Genomic DNA, 17,637 nt, shown 5'->3' on the forward strand with positions numbered 1-17,637 from the left:
TCTTGTGCTTAAAGCTACAAGACACTTAATCCTAGGTTTACATATTTATTCAACCCAAACCTGGTTGGTGTATCCATATACCCAACATTCTCCCCTTTTGGGTGATATAAATATATAACCTTTACATTCTAAGCCCATATTTTTCACAACTCTCTAGATGCTTAATAGCACCTTGGGCCTTAGTAAAATGATCAGCTACATTGTCCTCCAACATGCAGTACTCCAGCTGTATCAATTTACTCTGTACTGACTGTCTTACATTAAGATACCTCAAATCTGTATGTTTACTTCTCGTTTTAACTGCAATATTAGTGGCCATTTGAATTGCTGCCTGATTATCTTCATGTACAACTACAGGGTAAGTTACAGTTATACCCATATCCTTCAACATTTGTTTGTACATAATCAACTCAGTACACAATAAAGATAAACAGGAGAATTCTGCCTCCATAGTAGACAAACTTAAATGCTGTTGCCTTATTGACTTCCAGCCTATTAATGTCTTACCCAGCATTATGGCTGTTCCTGAAGTCGACTTTCTAGTATCTCTTTCTGCTGCAAAACTAGCATCTGCATAAGCACTCAATATGAGATCACCTTTTGGTTCTAGATACAGTGCATGGTGTAATGTACCTTTAAGATATCTTAGGATTCTTTTCAATGCTATCCAGTGACATTGAAGCGGATCATTATTGTGTCGTGCCAGCTGGTTAATACTAAAAGCAATATCTGGCCTTGACCAATTGCTAATATATGATAAGCTACCAACCAAAGATTGATACAGTTCCTTATCACATTTGGGACTTTGTGTATCCATTTTGCAAATATCCTGACTCATTGGAGTCTTTGCAGGCTTACAAAGTTCCATCTTATAATCTATTAGCAATTTAGATATCTTATCTTCCTGAGATATCTTAAAACCTTTCTGTGTTTTCAGTATATTTAAACCTAGATATCTCTTTATCTCCCCTAATTGCTTGATTTTTATTTTCTTGGCTAATGATGTTATTATTTCATTTGCTTCATCATTAGTCTTAGTTATCAGAGCAATATCATCAGTAAATAACAATAATAATGATATTTTCCCATTCTTTTCTCTCTTAAATAGACATGGGTCGGCTAAACCAGCTTTAAACCCTATATTGGTCAGTTCCTTTACAATATACTGGTTCCATTCATAGCCCGATTGTTTAAGACCATATAGGCTCTTCTTTAACAACCAACAATCATTATCATTATTATTGTCTCCTTTAAATCCATTAGGCCTTTTCATATAAACAGTATGTCTTAGTGGAGCATGCAAGTAAGCAGTTTCCACATCTAAATGGTTAACTATATATTGCTTGCTTGCTGCCCACACTAATGCTGCCCTTAAAGTTGCTGCTTTCAGACTAGGTGCAAATACTTCATCATAGTCTTTTGCACTTTGTCTAAAGCCTTGGGCTACTAACCTTGCCTTATGGATTGTGTTTCCATCCTTATCTGTTTTTATTTTAAAAATCCATCTGCAGCCAATGGGTTTTTCATTACTAGGTAATCTCACGTTTTCATACACTTTCATATCCTTCAAAGACTTCAATTCTTTATTAATTGCTGCATACCAATTTTCTTTCTCTTTAGAAGGATATCTTTTAATCTCATCCACAGTATTTGGGATTCTATTTTCCTGGCACACTGTATTAGCCTGGTATCTATCAGGCGGTCTAGAAATACGTGTAGTCCTTCTGGGTATTACTGGGCTTGGTTGAGTTACTACCTGTTCCTCATCTTTAGCTATTTCTTCCTCTAGGGGCTCTAATTCTTCCTGTACTTCTTGCTTTACTTCTTTCTTAAAGTTACAGGGATACTTAATGGGATTTCTATATGATTCAATAACCACTTCGTTATTGCTATCCTGCTCTAACTTATCCCATCCTACGTGCTCTAGAAATTGGGCATTAGCACTACATAACACCTTAGATGTGCTTTTCTCCCAAAATCTATATGCCCTATGGTTAGCTTGGTAACCAACTAAGAAAAATTGTTTAGCTCTATGTTGCCCTTTACGCCTGAGTTGTGTAGGGATATGCACCCATGCTGGTGCACCAAATGTGTGCAGGTAACTCAGATCAGGCTTCCTGCCATGCCACATGGTGAATGGTATTTCACCAGTAGTTGAGTTAACCACGTTATTTAATAAATGATTAGCACACATTGTGGCCTCCCCCCACAAAGAATCAGGTAACCCAGAATCAGTTAACATAGTACGGGTCATTGCCTGCAACGTTTGGCCTCGCCTTTCAACATATGCATTGTGCTGTGGTCTGTATGGTGCAGATGTCTTATGAGCTATTCCAGCTGCCTTTAAACTATTCTGGAATTTGCTATTAACAAATTCCGTACCATTATCTGTCACCAAGGTTATAATTTGCCGTTTGGTTTTTCTTTCAGCAAACTTTAACCAGTTGAAGAAATGTTGATATGTTTCAGTTTTGCTTTTCATTAGATAGCAAAACCCATATCTAGAGTAATGGTCCATAATGCTCAGTATATATCGAGCACCCCCCATACTGGGTTTCTTTGGACCTATAATGTCTGCAAATACTACTTCTAAAGGTTCTTTAGTTTTGAAACCATTTAGCCTATTTGCAGGCATTATTTTACTCTTATCTTCACAACAGACATTACAACGCAAATACTTATCACAGGGTTTTAACCTTATTCCTTCAGATAACTCCACTGTACGTTTTAGCATTTTAAAATTCACATGCCCCAAACGTCTATGCAATAAATGGATACATTCATCATGAGGCTTGATATTATTAAATACAGTCTGTGCCTCCCCTTTCTTACTATCATGTAAGACATATAATGTTCCATTTAAAGCTGTAGTTACCTTTTTGCCATCTCTCTCCAGTATGCACTTATTATTCTTAAATGTAACTACATACCCTAGTTTATCTAATACTCTTACAGAAAGTAAGTTCATCTTTAACTGTGGTACATATAACATTTTTATATTCTGGTTTAAACATGGACAATAAGCAATACCTTCACCCTTGGCCTTGAGGTGCCAGCCATTGGCGAGTGATATACGTTGTGAGCTTGTAGACATTTTTACAAACTTTGTCTTATCTCTCGTGATGCAGTGGGATGCACCACTGTCCACCACCCATATATCGTTCTTCATATCACAATTGCCAAACATGGCCAGTTCAAAGGATTTCTTTGGCTTCTTTACATTCTGGCTTTTTCCTTTCCTGCAGAATCTTGCCAAATGTCCTCTGCCTCCACAATTAAAACACTTTTTAATTGTGTATGCCGTTGAAGATAACTTCTCTTCTTCCGGGTGCTTTACTTTACACAGCTGGTTTCTCTCAAGCTTTGAAGATAATTTCTCTTCCTTATTCTTATCTTCCCTCAGCTGGTCACGTTCAAACCTTCTCCTGGCTTCTTCTAATAGCCTGCCGGTTATCTCAGTTACTGATAAACTGTCTTTTGGCAATACCTCTAATGCAGTCACAAAATCATCATAGCTTGGATCCAGAGAAGACAGTATGATGTATACTTGTTGCAACTCATTAAATATAAGCTCTTTTTCTTGCAATTCTTGAAAAATGCTTTTCATACAGTTTAAATGAGTTAACATGTCTCCATTTATCTCAAGATGTGTTCTAAACAGCTTCCGTGTAAGATTGATATGAGCTCCTACACTGTCTCGAACATAAATCCTTTTGAGATTATCCCAGCAGTCTGCAGCATTTTCCACTCCACGGATATGAATGAGTTGCTGGTCAGACAGAGTGAGACCTATGATGCACAAAGCCTGTTCATTCTTTCGTTCATAGTCCTGTATCTTTTTATAATCCTCTTCATCATTAGGATTTAAGTTAGATACATCTGGTGGGTTTGTTATTATGTTCCACAAACCTTCTCTTCGTAGCAGTAAACTACACTTCAGTGACCATGAAACATAGTTTGTTCCATCTAGTCTGGATATCATGGACAGACTTGGCAAATTTACTTGTGCCATTTCTCTTGAGAAAAATAACTATTTAACAAACAGTTTGTATCTACAGTAGTGTGCAACTCCCACCAGCTCTCACTGCTATATCCTGGTTAACTAGACTGTGCACTCCGCTGGGCCCATAACCAATGTTAGTGTTTGGGGATAAACCCCCAAGCAGAGTATGCAGCAGCAGTCCAGCCAGGCAGGCAAATGAGAGAGAGAGTGGGCCCAAGAGTATACACACACTGGAGACAAAAACACTGTTTGTGGTTTTAAAATAGTTATTTAATACACACAGAGAGTAAGAAGTGTCATTCAGTCCATATATCATTATCCAGTATATCCATCCAGTTATCAAGTCCATTAACAGTAAATACAATGTCCTTATCTGCTTGTAAGTCTTCTCCTCCCGATACCTTTCTCTCAAAGACAACGCTGAATCCTCAGCTCACCAAGCAAACAGTCCTTGTGTTCAGTTGAAATGGTATCTGGCACAGTAGCCTCCAAAGTAAGCAGATAGACGTTCCAGAACAGCAGGCAGCAGACCAGGAACAGAACCAGGTGCATCCAGAAGCAGGGTCTATTACGTTTCCCTTCCTACCTTTATTACTGCCTGCAACCGCACCCACAATGACATTGCAGTTTCTTGTGCTTAAAGCTACAAGACACTTAATCCTAGGTTTACATATTTATTCAACCCAAACCTGGTTGGTGTATCCATATACCCAACAAAGATTTCTATCATTATCGCAGCCAAGTCTTGCCCTTTTTCTTCCTCTATATTTTGAAATCTGAGGTAGAATTCTGATCTCTCCATCTCCCACTTCAGCATCCCACTTTTTTCTTGTTCAACCACTGTTAATCTACTATCAATATTTCCAATCTTCTCCTCTCTTCGTTTACCCTCTTCTTCAACTTTTTGGAGGCTCTCATCGTAGTTCACCATCATCTGTTGGATATTTTCCACTTTTTCATCAGTCTTCCCTGTTCTTTGTTCAATGGTGTCTGTTTTTATCTTAAGGTCTTGAATTCCTTGCATAATCATCTGTAAGGTTACTTTTTCTTGCTCTTTGTCTTGCTTTAACATTACCTGAATTGAACGTTGTCCTCCAGATGGTGGAGAGGCAGAAGTAGATATAGAGGCACCTGGAGGTATGAGTTTCCTGCTCATTTTAAATGATTCAAAATCTTCAAATTCTTTCAAATTTTAATCCAATTAGGAAAGTAGCCAATTATAATCCAGAGTGGAAAAGTCCAATAGTAAAAAGCCCAGTAGAAAAGGAGAGGAAAAAGAAAAAAGATTCTTCAGGTTCTTCCTGACCCTAATCCAATTATAAAATAGTCCACAATAAAAAATAAAAATAAAAAGAAGAAGAAGACCCAATAATAATAATAATAATAATAATAATAAAGGACAAAGCAAAAAAAAGATTTCTTCAGGTTCTTCACACCTTAATCCAGCTAGAAAATCTCAATTAAAAAAAAAAAGAAAAAAGGAGGCCAAAATAATCCAAGAGCATAGATAGAAAAAACAAAAATCCCAATGAAAAAGGAAAAAAATAAAAATAAAAATGAGAAATTCTAAGGCTTCCCCTTGAAAATAAAAAGTAAAAATAAAGACATTGCTAAAATAAAAATTTACAATAATGCTGGTGGGGGGGGGGGGTAGCAAAACTAAAAAAGGATTAAAAAGAAAGAAACAACACACTGCACTCTGTTTAGTTGTCCAAGGCTCTTGTTATGACTCTCTTCCTTTTCCCACAAGCTTCAAAGCCAAGCCATAGATATTTAATTGTTGATAGAAATCCAGAAGAGCACCTGTAATAATATTCTGCTGTGCTCTTCCCTCTATCTTATCAAATTAGAATGTCCTTGAGAAGGAGTCTTTCACAGTTCTCTCCACTTCAGGTAAGATATTTTCAAGCCGCTAGTTGGCAGTGTTACAGTTTCTTAGTTCTCACTTTCCCCCCTCCTCTCAGAAAAGCATAATTAAAGTAAAAAAAAGAACAAGAAATATATACATATATATACAAAGAGAGAAATAACCAAAGGGAGCCTCTAGCCTAGGAAAAAAAATTAAAAAATCCAAAGGGAGAAATATATATATATAAAACCAGTCCAGTTATCTACTAAGTAACAATGAAGTCCGGTAGCAAAAAAATAAAATAAAAATAAAGCCTCGCTTTGATGTCTCCCTTAAAAAACGCCGCTTATTCAGTTTTGTCAAAAATCACACAGATTTCTTCTAACAATCAAAGTGTCCTTTCAAGCCTCAAAATATTAAAAAAAAAGTTTCTCACCCAGCCAACACACTTTCTCTTTCAGCCTCTTCCTTTCCGGAGCTGCCCTGACTTCAGCAGCTAGGGTGCTGCCTCTCCACCGCCAGCAAAGGGGACTTCTCCTGGGTCATCCAGGGACTTTGCAGTGTCCCTGGGATCCACAGGGTATACCCCACACAATAACCATCCCTACGGGATGGTTTAGGTCCATTTGGACCAGCCAGGTGCGAAGATACCGGCTGCAATCATAGAGCTCGATTGCAAGCTGTACCATCTCGGCGCCTAGCTGGCCTTCTTAATATACTGGACTCAAAGTATGTCTGTGCAATCTAGTTGTCTGACACACACAAAAAGTCCTCAAATAATCTGGAATGGCTACTGGAACCAATGGTAATATTGGAGTAATGAGTTGAGCCCTTAACTGTTCCCATATTGTGAATCAGTGATACCTTCTCAGTGATCCTCAAATGGACCCCCATGTAAAACATGTTGCAATAATTCTTTTGGGAAGTGGACCTAAAACAATTCCTCAAACTTTACAGAACTCAAGTGTCCCTAGAGAAATAACAATGGAATGCAACATCCAAAGAACAAAGCAGAAGAGATATGTTTTCTGGCAAAAGTAAAGGTTACCCTATCTGCCATTCCCTTGTACCTCTACCCATCACCTTATTCAAGGTCATTTTTCCATTCTTCCTTTTAGATAAGAAATTGTGCATTTTGAAAATAATCAACAGAACAGTTAAATGTCAATGTGCCTTTCAATATGTAGTTTCACTAAAGTGTTATGGATAGATTGACTTCCACAAGGCTGTTCATTTTCTTCAGTGTTACCCACCTTCCTGAGTGGAGATGGTCCCCTCTGGACAAGGAACACAGTCATAGCAGCAAACTGGCTCGCCTTCTCGAGCCCGCTTGACAAATCCAGAACGACAACTTTCCACACATTTGGACTGAGGCAAGGACTAAACAGAAAAATAAGGAATTCCAAAGAAAATACTCAGCATCCATGGAAAAACGGAGGCTGAGATGAAGATTAGCTGAGTTGTATCTAAGCTTCACTTAGGTAAATATGAAATCAATGACCCATTCCAACAGATGTAGAAGACGTAACTATTGTTTTAGTTCCCCTTTTTGCTTCTGACATATCTCATTGTAATAAAGGACTTTTCTACTTAATAAAGTCTGGAGGAAGTAATTGAGAAAATATTTAAGCATTAAGAGACAACCCGTTTTTCCTCGTGGTTTTATTAACGTGCACTCCTCCGTTCTTCGTATAGCCATGATTTAAAGGTAGGAGGTTCTATTCATTTTAAAATAGTTAATTGACTGGCCCCGCCCCCATCTATTCTCTGCCTCTCAAGTCCCAGCTGATTGGCTGGGTCTTCTTTGGTTGCCCTGCACAGGAGAATGGAGGTGAAAAGCAGGTTAGTGGAGCAGGGAGGGAATGGAGATTTTGCAGTATCCTTCCCCTGCCACACCCACCAAGCCACGCCTACAGAACTGGTAGTTTAAAAAATGAACCCCACTACTGCCTCCCCCCACTTGGCCCCTTCACTCCAGGCTGTGTCAGCTCTGAAGCTGTGAGAAGAAACCACACCAAACTTGATTGCAGGAAATACAACTTCAGCAACAGAGTGGTCAATGTCTGGAATACTGTACCTGACTCTGTGGTTTCTTCCCCCAACCCCAAAAACTTTAACCTTAGACTGTCTACTGTTGACCTCACCCCTTTCCTAAGAGGTCTGTAGGGGGCATGCATAAGTGCACCAACATGCCTACTGTCCCTGTCCTATTGTTTCTTTCTTTTCCTATTCACATCCATTTCATGTATTCATAACCATGTGTATACTTATACCTGTTATCTAATAATCACTTGACAAAATAAATAAAATAAAAAATAAGAAAACTCCCTAAAGGAAAGCTACCCCCTCAAAAATGGCCACAGTTCGGCCAACTTCAGGGTTGATGCGGAGTTAGGCATCTTTGCTGCAGGGTGGGGGTGTCACAGTATATTCATAAACTGGAATAGAGCATGGTAACAAAGTCAGCTAATGAATAGGTATAGCAACTAAGTCAGCCAATGAGAACTGTTTGGAAACTGAAACTAGAAATGGCCTAGGCATGGCTCTATATTAAGCTCTGCAGCTCTGAAGCTATCTTAAGCTCTGAGTCTGTCTATTGAAAATGAAACTGCTTCTCTCCTCTGCTCTGTATCTTGCTTGCCTGCTGAACTAAAGTGAAACTGTTTCTGAGCTCTTGAGTTGCTGTTCTGCTCTGAACCTGTAATATGTCTGCTTCTGTTTGAGTTTGCCCCATGTTGGAGAAATCTACAACTGGTATTGTAAAATTTACTTTATATGTTTATAAAGAAGTCAAATGAAGTCTCAGACATCTGTGTTTACTTTTCTGGTGCTGAATTTATGCTGCAATACTCTGAACAGTGGGATATGAGCAGTGGCAAGATTCAATTTTTTTTACTACCAGTTCTGTGGGCGTGGCTTGGTGGGCGTGGCAAGGGAAGAATACTGTAAAATCTCCAGTCAGAGATGGTATTTGCCGATTCTCCAAACTACTCAAAATTTCCACTATTGGTTCTCCAGAACTGGTCAGAACCTGCTGAATACCACCTCTGCATATGAGAATGAACTCTCTGTCAGAAAGGGATATTTCTAAGGCTCAGCTAGTTGTCCAAGAAAGGGTCCTTTCTGGTGAAGAACTATAATTAGATGACATCAACTGGCATGGAAAGGAAGACTCAAATTTATTATTTGTTAAATTTGCAGACTTCCTTTTCCCCCAAAGAGACAAAAGGTAGCTAACAATCAAGATAAACAATGGCCTACAAGGGGTTTACAGATGAAATGCCTTCTTAATAGAAAAAGGCAAAATTTAAGTAGCATTTCCTTTCAAATTCTCCCTTGTTACTGCCAATATGAGGACCGACTTTTCTTTAGATCAAAGTCTTGTTTCAGTGCTTCAGTTTCCTAGGTCAACTAGGATGGTGGTGTTTCATGGTGAACTGAAAGCCTTGCGGCTCATTCCTAGGAGAAGAAGTTCTATTGCTCTATCCCAGTGAGGTGAAAGAGAGGCATGGATAACATTGACCTGGTCTGGTCTCCTTAAGAACTTCACAAACTATGGACCTGCCCTTTCAGAAAAGATTTTGCCTAAGCAGGACAATATAAAACCTATGTCCCAATAGGACCAACAAGACTTCCATCCAATAATGTTTCAATTTCATCTGATTCAGTCTGTAGAAAGTTAGCACCCACCCCTCTCCTAGAAGAATGAAATATTCTAGGAAATATTAAAAAGGCAGAATATTTCCCCTAAAAGAGAAATAAAAAACTGTAAAAGAAACAGAAACAAAAGACCCCAGCTCCCTGCCCCCCACAGATATTTTGGTGCCAGCTTATCTACAAGACAAGACTGGGCCAGTCTAGAGCTGGGATTCTACTGGTTCTGTCCAGCACTCTAGAACCGGTTGCTCTGAAGAACAGCAGACATAGAACCGGTTCTATGTCTGCTGCTGTTTTGGCCCATCTGCCCACCTGGGCTCTTACCTGTCCTTTATTTTCTGCTTTTTCAACCTCAGCTGCTTTGTGCAGCACAGCTATGGTTGAAAAAGCAGGAAAAAGGGGCTTTTCCAACCACTGTGCACTTGCACGCAGCGCTGCTCAGCAGGCCGTAAATTGTACTTGCGCGACTCGCGTGACTCATGCAATTCGCGTGACTCATGCAACTCGTGCAACTTGCACAACTCGTGTGACTTGTGCATGCACACACAACGCAGAGCAACAGAGCCGGTAGTTATACTGGTCGGATCCAATCCCTGGGCCAGTCTATCTAGAAAACAAAAGACCTCAGCTCCAGGATGATGGGATTATCCTTCAGGGCAAAGCCATTCAGCCACAATAGGAAATTGTCCTTCATTGCATCACCCCACAAGATTCAACCAAGCCTGGGACACAGACAACTTCAGCTATGACTGCATAGCTGCATGGGAGTCTGACAGAAACCAGTAGGATACATGCCTTTGCCACAGGAACAGGAATCTCAAATTCAAAGCCCAAGAGAGGGTCTCTCTCTTTCTCTCTCTCTTTCATGTGGTCAGCTACCCAGAATCACACATACTTGGTGGTTCTGCTTCACCATTAAACTATCCTTCCAAGTAGCCTCCATGTTTCCAGTGTATTTCTTCCCACTTGGAAGTGAACCCAGATGGATATTTCTTCCAAGAAGTCCAAACCTGAATTCAGGCACTGGTCAATAGCATTGCCTTCTTCTGTGCTATTTATTTGCAAAGAAAAAAGCAACCTGAAGCTAGTAAGAACACATTACTCAGTACTTGCAGTTTCTCGGAAGTTTGATGGAGATATTAAATGGTAAATGGTAAAATGGAATAACACTGAACTTTCCCAAGCAGCCTAAAAAACCTATATGGTTTCAACTCTTCATATTTAATTCTCTGTGAAGCTCAACAACTTCGGTGATTAGCCCAGTTGAAATGGGTCCTAAACTTTAGAAAAAAAAGGAAAGATAGCAATGTTTCACCCACCTTGTTGAGCAACTTTAGCCATGACAGAACACCTTGGTTGATGATAAGTCTCTGTCTTTCAAAAATCACCATTTTCTTTTTTATGAAATCCGTCTTGGGGAAAACCAGCCAGCTTATGAAGTTCAGATCAGCTGCTATTTCTCCATTTTGGTCCAGGTACATTTTCCATGGGGAAAGATTGAAAAACTCATTTTTCTCCAGAAAGGGGTGGAACTAGAATGGGGGAAAAAAAAAACCCAGCAATTTAAAAGCAGAAACCTTGGTTTCTTATTGTTATTCCCCATTTGAATCTTTAGAATTCTTGCAAATAGGACTTAACAAACTGTCAGGGTTCCAAGTAATAGATCCACCACCAGCAATAACTCAGAGGCAGGTAGATTCCCCAAAGAATAGCTTTATTGGAAATATCATATTGGCACATATCTGGTGAAAACTGGCACTGAGAGGCTCCTTGGTTTTCATCTAATTAAAAGTAGACATTTCCCCTCAATCCCCAAACAATCAGTCACATGGCCCAATCAAAGCATCATCCACTGGACTAGTGAATCACTCCTCCTTCCTCCAGCCAGGTGTGAGAATGTCCTTGATTTCCAGGGGAAAGTATTTTCTTTTGACTACACAACCCCAGCTATCTCTAATCTCCCCTCCCTATCCCTCACTCCAGTGTGGCAACATTAAAGCTCCAAGATGGGTTCAGTCAGGTTAGCTTCAGGGTTGACACAAACTATGTGATCTTGTATAGGAACAAACAGATGTTATCTACAATTTAGATCTTTCTTTTTCTTTTCTCAATGTTTATGTTATTGAGAAAATTAAAATACAAAATCCGAAATAAAATAAAAAATTAACAAAATGAGAATAGACAAGAACAATTAAAAAGTGTATTTAAAAGAATAAAAGAGAAAAACACATATTGTCCCCCTAGTTGAAAAGTAACACAACTTTACACATATTCTTAATTACCACAAATCACTCCAATCATTATCTCTGATCTGTCCAGGATCAAATACCCTCATTTAGTTTGAAATCTTTCCTTAAGTTTTTAATTGGGAACTTTCCCAACAATTGCATCTCATTTCTAACGTTCATACTCTGTTATAAATATCTATGCAACATCCATTGTTAAAAAAATATCCTTAACAGCACAATATTCCTCTTGCCAAAAAATGCAGTCTGTCTTTCATCAATTCCATTATCTTAGAATTTCTTATTTTCCTATTCCTTTCAATCTTTTCTGGCAGAACCATACTTTTCAAAGCAAGTACTTCTTCACATAAGACAGCAACAGACCAGGTTCCAATTCATCAAGTTGCAAATTAAGTCCAACTGTTATTTCCTGCTTTTGGATGTTATTTTGAGTTTGAACAACTGTTATTGACTCACCACATTTTTCTTATATCTTCAAATAAAACCTTTAAGTTAGAAAGCATTCTTTTTCAAATGCTTCCCAGAAACACATTATTTCTTTCTTCAGGGACAAGAGAAGCAAATAAGTCATAGCCCAGTGTCCACAAGGAAATGTGTTTTTTCCTTCAAAATTAAAGTTGGTTAAAGAAAGATGGTTTTTTTCCATCATTGTTTTTTAAAAAGTCTTTAAAAAAAAACTAGAAAGAGCAAAACTTGTAATATAATCCTGTGTAAATGTAATGCACACACACAAATACACATATGTATGTATGTGTGTGTGTGTATCAGTGGTGGGATTCCAAAATTTTTACTACTGTTTCTGTGGGTGTGGCTTGGTGGGCATGATGTGGCTTAGTGGGCATGGCAGGGGAAGGATATTGCAAAATCTCCATTCCCAGTGTTGAATATTCAATGGGGAAAGCCTCTTACTCAGACCCATACCTAACACCCTCCCCACTCCTGAAGGAAGGATACTGTAAAATCCCCACTCCACTAACCTGCTTTCCAGCTCCATTCTCCTGTGCAGGACAACAAAAGAAGACCCAGCCAGGACTCAGCTGGGACTTGGAAGGCAGAGAATAGATGGGGGCGTGGCCAGTCAAAGTAATTTGTAAAAGTACAGCAATGGGTTATGAAATAGGTCAGAAGTAAAATCAAGCGATAGTGAAGCTTCAAAAAGTGAAGTAAAAACCTAGGTGTGCTCATGAAAAATGAACAGGTGAAGAGACCAGACCTTCCAATTGCTCCTTAATGAGAAGTAGCCATTAAGAACCTCATTTTCCATAAGTGTACAATCATCCAAAGGTCATCTTGGGTCCTTCCTAATCTCCCCTTGAAAAATCATGGAGCAGAGCCACCAAATTTACCTACTTCTTGGTAAACTAAAAAAAAAAGAACATACTCAATACCATATTCAATGGGCAGTCCTTAATGATACTACATCTACATGGAGGGAATTAAACAGTGGGGGTACCATAAGGTTCTGTCTTGGGCCAGAATTCTTCAATATTTTCATAAATGACTTAGATGAGGGAATAGAAGGGGAACTAATCGAATTTGCAGATGACACCCAGCTGGTAGGGTGTCATCCCAGAAGACAAGCTCAGGATCCAAAACGATCTTGACAGACAATGGGCTCTATTCAACAAAGTGAAATTTAATATGGAGAAAACCAAGGTTCTTCAACTAGGCAGGAAATCTTATGAAGCTTCTCCTCCGGAAATATTGTATTGCTAACTAGGGCATACAAAACCTTTGCTAGATCAATATTTGAATACAGCTCATCTATCTGGAATCTGCACTGTATAACAGAGATGGGGCGTTGGTTCTTACCTGATACGCTTCTTTTCGTAGAGCTGTTGAGAGTGTCCAGGTTGGGAGGAGCTCCAGTCTCGGCTCTTCCAGGCTGAGCTTGAAAATTGAGGAACGCCCCCTCACCGTCACATGGTCCTCGGGCACTCCCCAGGTTTTTGCACAGACGAGAAGGAAAGTCCTGTTCTCATCACACTCAGGAAAAAAATATATTAGATTGCTCGGTCGAACAGCCAGGTTTCCCACCAGACGGCCTACGGGTGGGGCTGGACACTCTCAACAGCTCTACGAAAAGAAGCGTATCAGGTAAGAACCAACGCCCTTTTCCCATAGAGCTGTCTCGAGTGTCCAGGTTGGGACTACCAAAGCTTGGCTAGTCCTGCGGGTGGGGCCCCGTCTGGAATAGAATCTCTCCTGGAACCCTGATGACCCGCTGGAAGGCATGCCCAACAGGAGAAAACCCCTGGATGTTGGAATGTCTCAACAAGGGGCCTAAAGAGGAGGCGGAGCTATCCGGGAGGCAGTCCCGCCAAAGAGGCCAACAGGTGTGCACTGGGACCGGGATTCAGAAACTGGGAAGATCGACCCGTGTTGGGAATTCCCCTGGGAGAACTCTGGGACAGAGAGAAGGAGGAGGTGCAGAGATCTGTGTGAGGCCGGGAGCGCAAGAAGGGACCCGGCTAGCATTGAATGGGGGTAGATGTGTTGCCGACCAGTTGCCCAGGGCAGGGTGAGGAGGACAAGAGTGCTCCTGGGGTAGGAGCCTGTTGCAAGCAGGGTTAAGGTCGGAGTAGAGATAGGCCTTCTCGCACTCCTTCCTCTTTTTTTTTTTAAAGGACAAGCGCCTGAGGCGACTGCATTATCGAGAAGCGACGGAGCGAACCTCTCCCGGATCCCGGGAGGGCTTCCTGGAAGAAGTACCTCCGGACCCATCCGGCTCCGCTCGGTAGGGAGATCTATAGGGAGAGGATCGGTAGTATCTGGCAAAGGAGGAGGAGTGAGAAGAACCCTGGCGAGAGAGGGAGCCTCTGAAGTCGGACCTCCTAGAGAGGAAGGGAGGTACTTGCGCTTGTTCCGGGTCTCGGCCAGGAATGGGTGAGAACCGGTCCAAATAACTTCCCCCAGAGATGGGGGCTGTTGCTAACTTAGTCTTGTTTTTAACGTCCGCTTGCCAGTGGCGGAGCCAGAGTAGACGGCGGCGGTAACCTGGGAGCGAAATGGCCCTGGTGGAGAACTTTGCCGCCTGGAAGGTGGCGTCTGCGAAAAGCTTCGGCGCGGCCAGGATCTTGGCAATGTCCTGGTGCGCCCTGAGATTGGCTGTGGGGACATGCTGCTTGAGCTGCTGGAGCCACTTGATGGAAGACCTGGTGAAAAGCACGCGGCAGTGGAAGCCCTGACTGCCCAAGCGTCAGAGAGGTGGCGGCACAGGGCCAGTTCAGCTCGCTTGTCCTCGGGCTGGAGAGCATCGAGTGAGTCGCTGGGAGTAGAGCGGGAAACCAGGCCCACCACGGGCTCGTCCCACGGGGAGGGGTCGAGCAAGGTGGAGAACTGCGGTTCCAGGTTAAAAAACCGCTTGTCCTGGGCGTTGGGGGGGAGGGGCCCCGAGGAGGCCAGCTGCCTAGAAACCATGTCTGAGAATATGGGCGGGACAGGGATCACCTCAGTTTCCGCCACGGGCTGAGAGAAGAGAGAGTCGGGAGGAACCCCTGCCGCCGCTGGGTTGGGTGGGGGAGGGGTTCAGGCCCGAGGTGGTCCTGGCTTTGAACAGGAGGGACCTAAATAGGTGCGGTTTAAGAGAGCCCTAGAAACGCTGGGCTGACCTGGAGGGAGGCCCTCGTCCTCCGACATGTCCCCTTCTAGGGGACCTGTTCCCAAAAGAGTTCACTGCCTATGAGGGACCTCATGTCAAGGTCCTGCTCGTCCCCAAAGAGGGAAGGGTCCCGGGTTCTTGGGCCTCCATTCCCTCCAACTCCAAAGGTAAGGTTAAGTCCTCTTGGGGAGTTGCCTGACCATGCGAGGCCGCTGATCCTAGAGCCTCGGGGCCGCGGGCCGAGCCAGACCGGCCAGCTGCTGCATCTGTTGCGCTACCCTTTGCCGGATGGCCAGCTCCATAGCCTGCATTAGGTTTTCGGGTATTTCCGCCATGGGGAGAGACTCCTCCGGGCGCAGTTCTACAGCAGTGGTGGGCAGGTGACCTCAGGGGCCTGTCCAGGCTGTGGGGAGAAGCAGAAGCAGGAGGGAGGGGAGAGGAGGATGGGTGGAGGTTGATGGAACGGAAGGGTCCCGGGACACAGAGCTTGACTCCTGAGAGCGTCTGTCAATTTCCCTTTCGAGGGCCCTGTGTCGCCTGAGGGCATCCCTTTGGGAAGCTTTGGATGGTTCCTGTGCCTGTTTGCGCAGGTGGTGGGATTTGGCCTTGGCCTTCAGAGAAGTGCCACGAGAGGTATTGTCGTCTGCCATCTGGAGAGGAGAGAAAAAGGAAAAAAAATTTTCTGGTTAATGCGAGGCGGTTAACGGGTCTGGGTACAGCCTAAGCAGAGGCTGGAACTCCCAGTGCTCGTGTTGCACCCCCTTTTTTTAAGGCCACAGAATTGTTCTGTAACGTGTTGGGAAGTAGGGCCTAGCCGGGGCCAATCAGCCAGAATGAACGCCAAGCTGTCCCTGCCGGGCGAACCGGGGAAGGGACATGGCAAGCAAATAACTCCTTAGTTGGGGGAGACTTAGGCAGAATTGCAAGGTATTTGAGCAGTCCCAGGATCTGCCCAGGAGTCAGGAAGCAATGCGGCCTACTGGTAGGCCTCTGAAAAAAAACCAATGACCCTGGGGCCGCAGGCAGAAGGGAATAATGTAAGCTGAAACCAGGTCTGGATGCGGCCTCACGGGAGGCCGGGAATCCCAACGCACGTTCCACGCCCCTTTTAGTAAAAAAAAATTTTTCTGTTTAAAATAGAGGTTTGGTACGAACCAGGCCTAGCCCAGAGACCAATCAGCCAGAAAGGTGAACGCCAGGCAGCTACCCCTGCCGGACGGACCGGGAAGGGGTGAGGGGGCAGAGCTGCTACTTCGCCTGCTGGGAAAAAAGGCTGCAGGGCCAACAGACCCTATTTCTGCAGGAGGCCTGTTGGTAGAATAAAAGACAGGCTGAGACAAGGGAATCCCAGGCTGCCTAATAGTCAGTTAAGGCTGCGGCCTGTAAAAGGGCCTCTAGTAATGGCGGACGGCCATGCGGCTACTCCCAAGATGGAGGCCGTTCCAGGACACACCCAAGATGGCGTCCATTCCAGGGCACACCCAAGATGGCGGCCGTTCCAGGGCACACCCAAGATGGCGGCCATTCCAGGACACACCCAAGATGGCGGCCGTTCCAGGGCACACCCAAGATGGCGGCCGTTCCAGGGCACACCCAAGATGGCGGATGCCACAGGGGGCCCAAGATGGAGGCCGCAAGTAACGGAGGCAGCCCCAGCGGCGGTAAACTCCCAGGGAAGATTAGAGCCCTTGGGAGAACCAGGGAAGCGTACCCTGGGCTAGAAGGCGTTCACGGGGGGAACGGCGGCTAAGGCGAGGAGAGGCAGGCAGAAGCGAAGCGGCCTCGCGCGGAGCGTTAGGCGGCAAACGAAGCTGGGGGAGCGCTCAAGCGCTCGTTTTCTCCCCTTAAAGAAACGGCTCGGATATTAAAAACACTCCCTGGGAGTTCAAACCTGAGTTCCTGCGCTGCCTGCGGTGATCCACGTGAAAGCGATGAGAGAAGAGGCCTAGAATGTTGAACGACCGGAGCAAGGGAAAAACAGCCTGTTAGCCACGAGGCTGAGCAAAAAACTGGGAGTGCCGAGGACCATGTGACGGTGAGGGGGCGTTCCTCAATTTTCAAGCTCAGCCTGGAAGAGCCGAGACTGGAGCTCCTCCCAACCTGGACACTCGAGACAGCTCTATGGAAAATAATACAATTGAGTGAGTCCAGAAGTATTTCACGAGAAGAGTACTACATTCCTCTGCTCTCAACAGAATACCCTATACCACTAGACTTGAAATTTTGGGCTTGGACAATCTTGAACTATGCCGCCTCTGGTTGCACGTAAGTGTAGTACACA

The 17,637-nt window shown here is 43.2% G+C and overlaps 2 protein-coding genes across 2 annotated transcripts in view; both read right to left on the reverse strand.

The window, feature by feature from the left end:
- Positions 1 to 17,637, reverse strand: part of LOC113452183 (vomeronasal type-2 receptor 26-like) — a 193,539-nt gene that overhangs the window by 92,471 nt on the left and 83,431 nt on the right. The window lies entirely within an intron of this gene.
- The window catches only part of LOC148126692 (vomeronasal type-2 receptor 26-like), a 29,568-nt gene that overhangs the window by 7,383 nt on the left and 4,548 nt on the right, over positions 1 to 17,637 (reverse strand). Inside the window, exons 2-3 of the mRNA XM_087928327.1 lie at positions 10,829 to 11,041; positions 7,106 to 7,232 (exon numbers count right to left, since the gene is read on the reverse strand). Of these exons, the coding sequence (XP_087784453.1) occupies positions 7,106 to 7,232; positions 10,829 to 11,041 (340 nt within the window). The remainder of the gene's footprint in view (positions 1 to 7,105; positions 7,233 to 10,828; positions 11,042 to 17,637) is intronic.

This window comes from Pseudonaja textilis, chromosome 2 (assembly GCF_049901715.1).
Source record: "Pseudonaja textilis isolate UNSWEBS1 chromosome 2, rPseTex1.2, whole genome shotgun sequence".
Taxonomy (NCBI): Eukaryota; Metazoa; Chordata; class Lepidosauria; order Squamata; family Elapidae; genus Pseudonaja; species Pseudonaja textilis.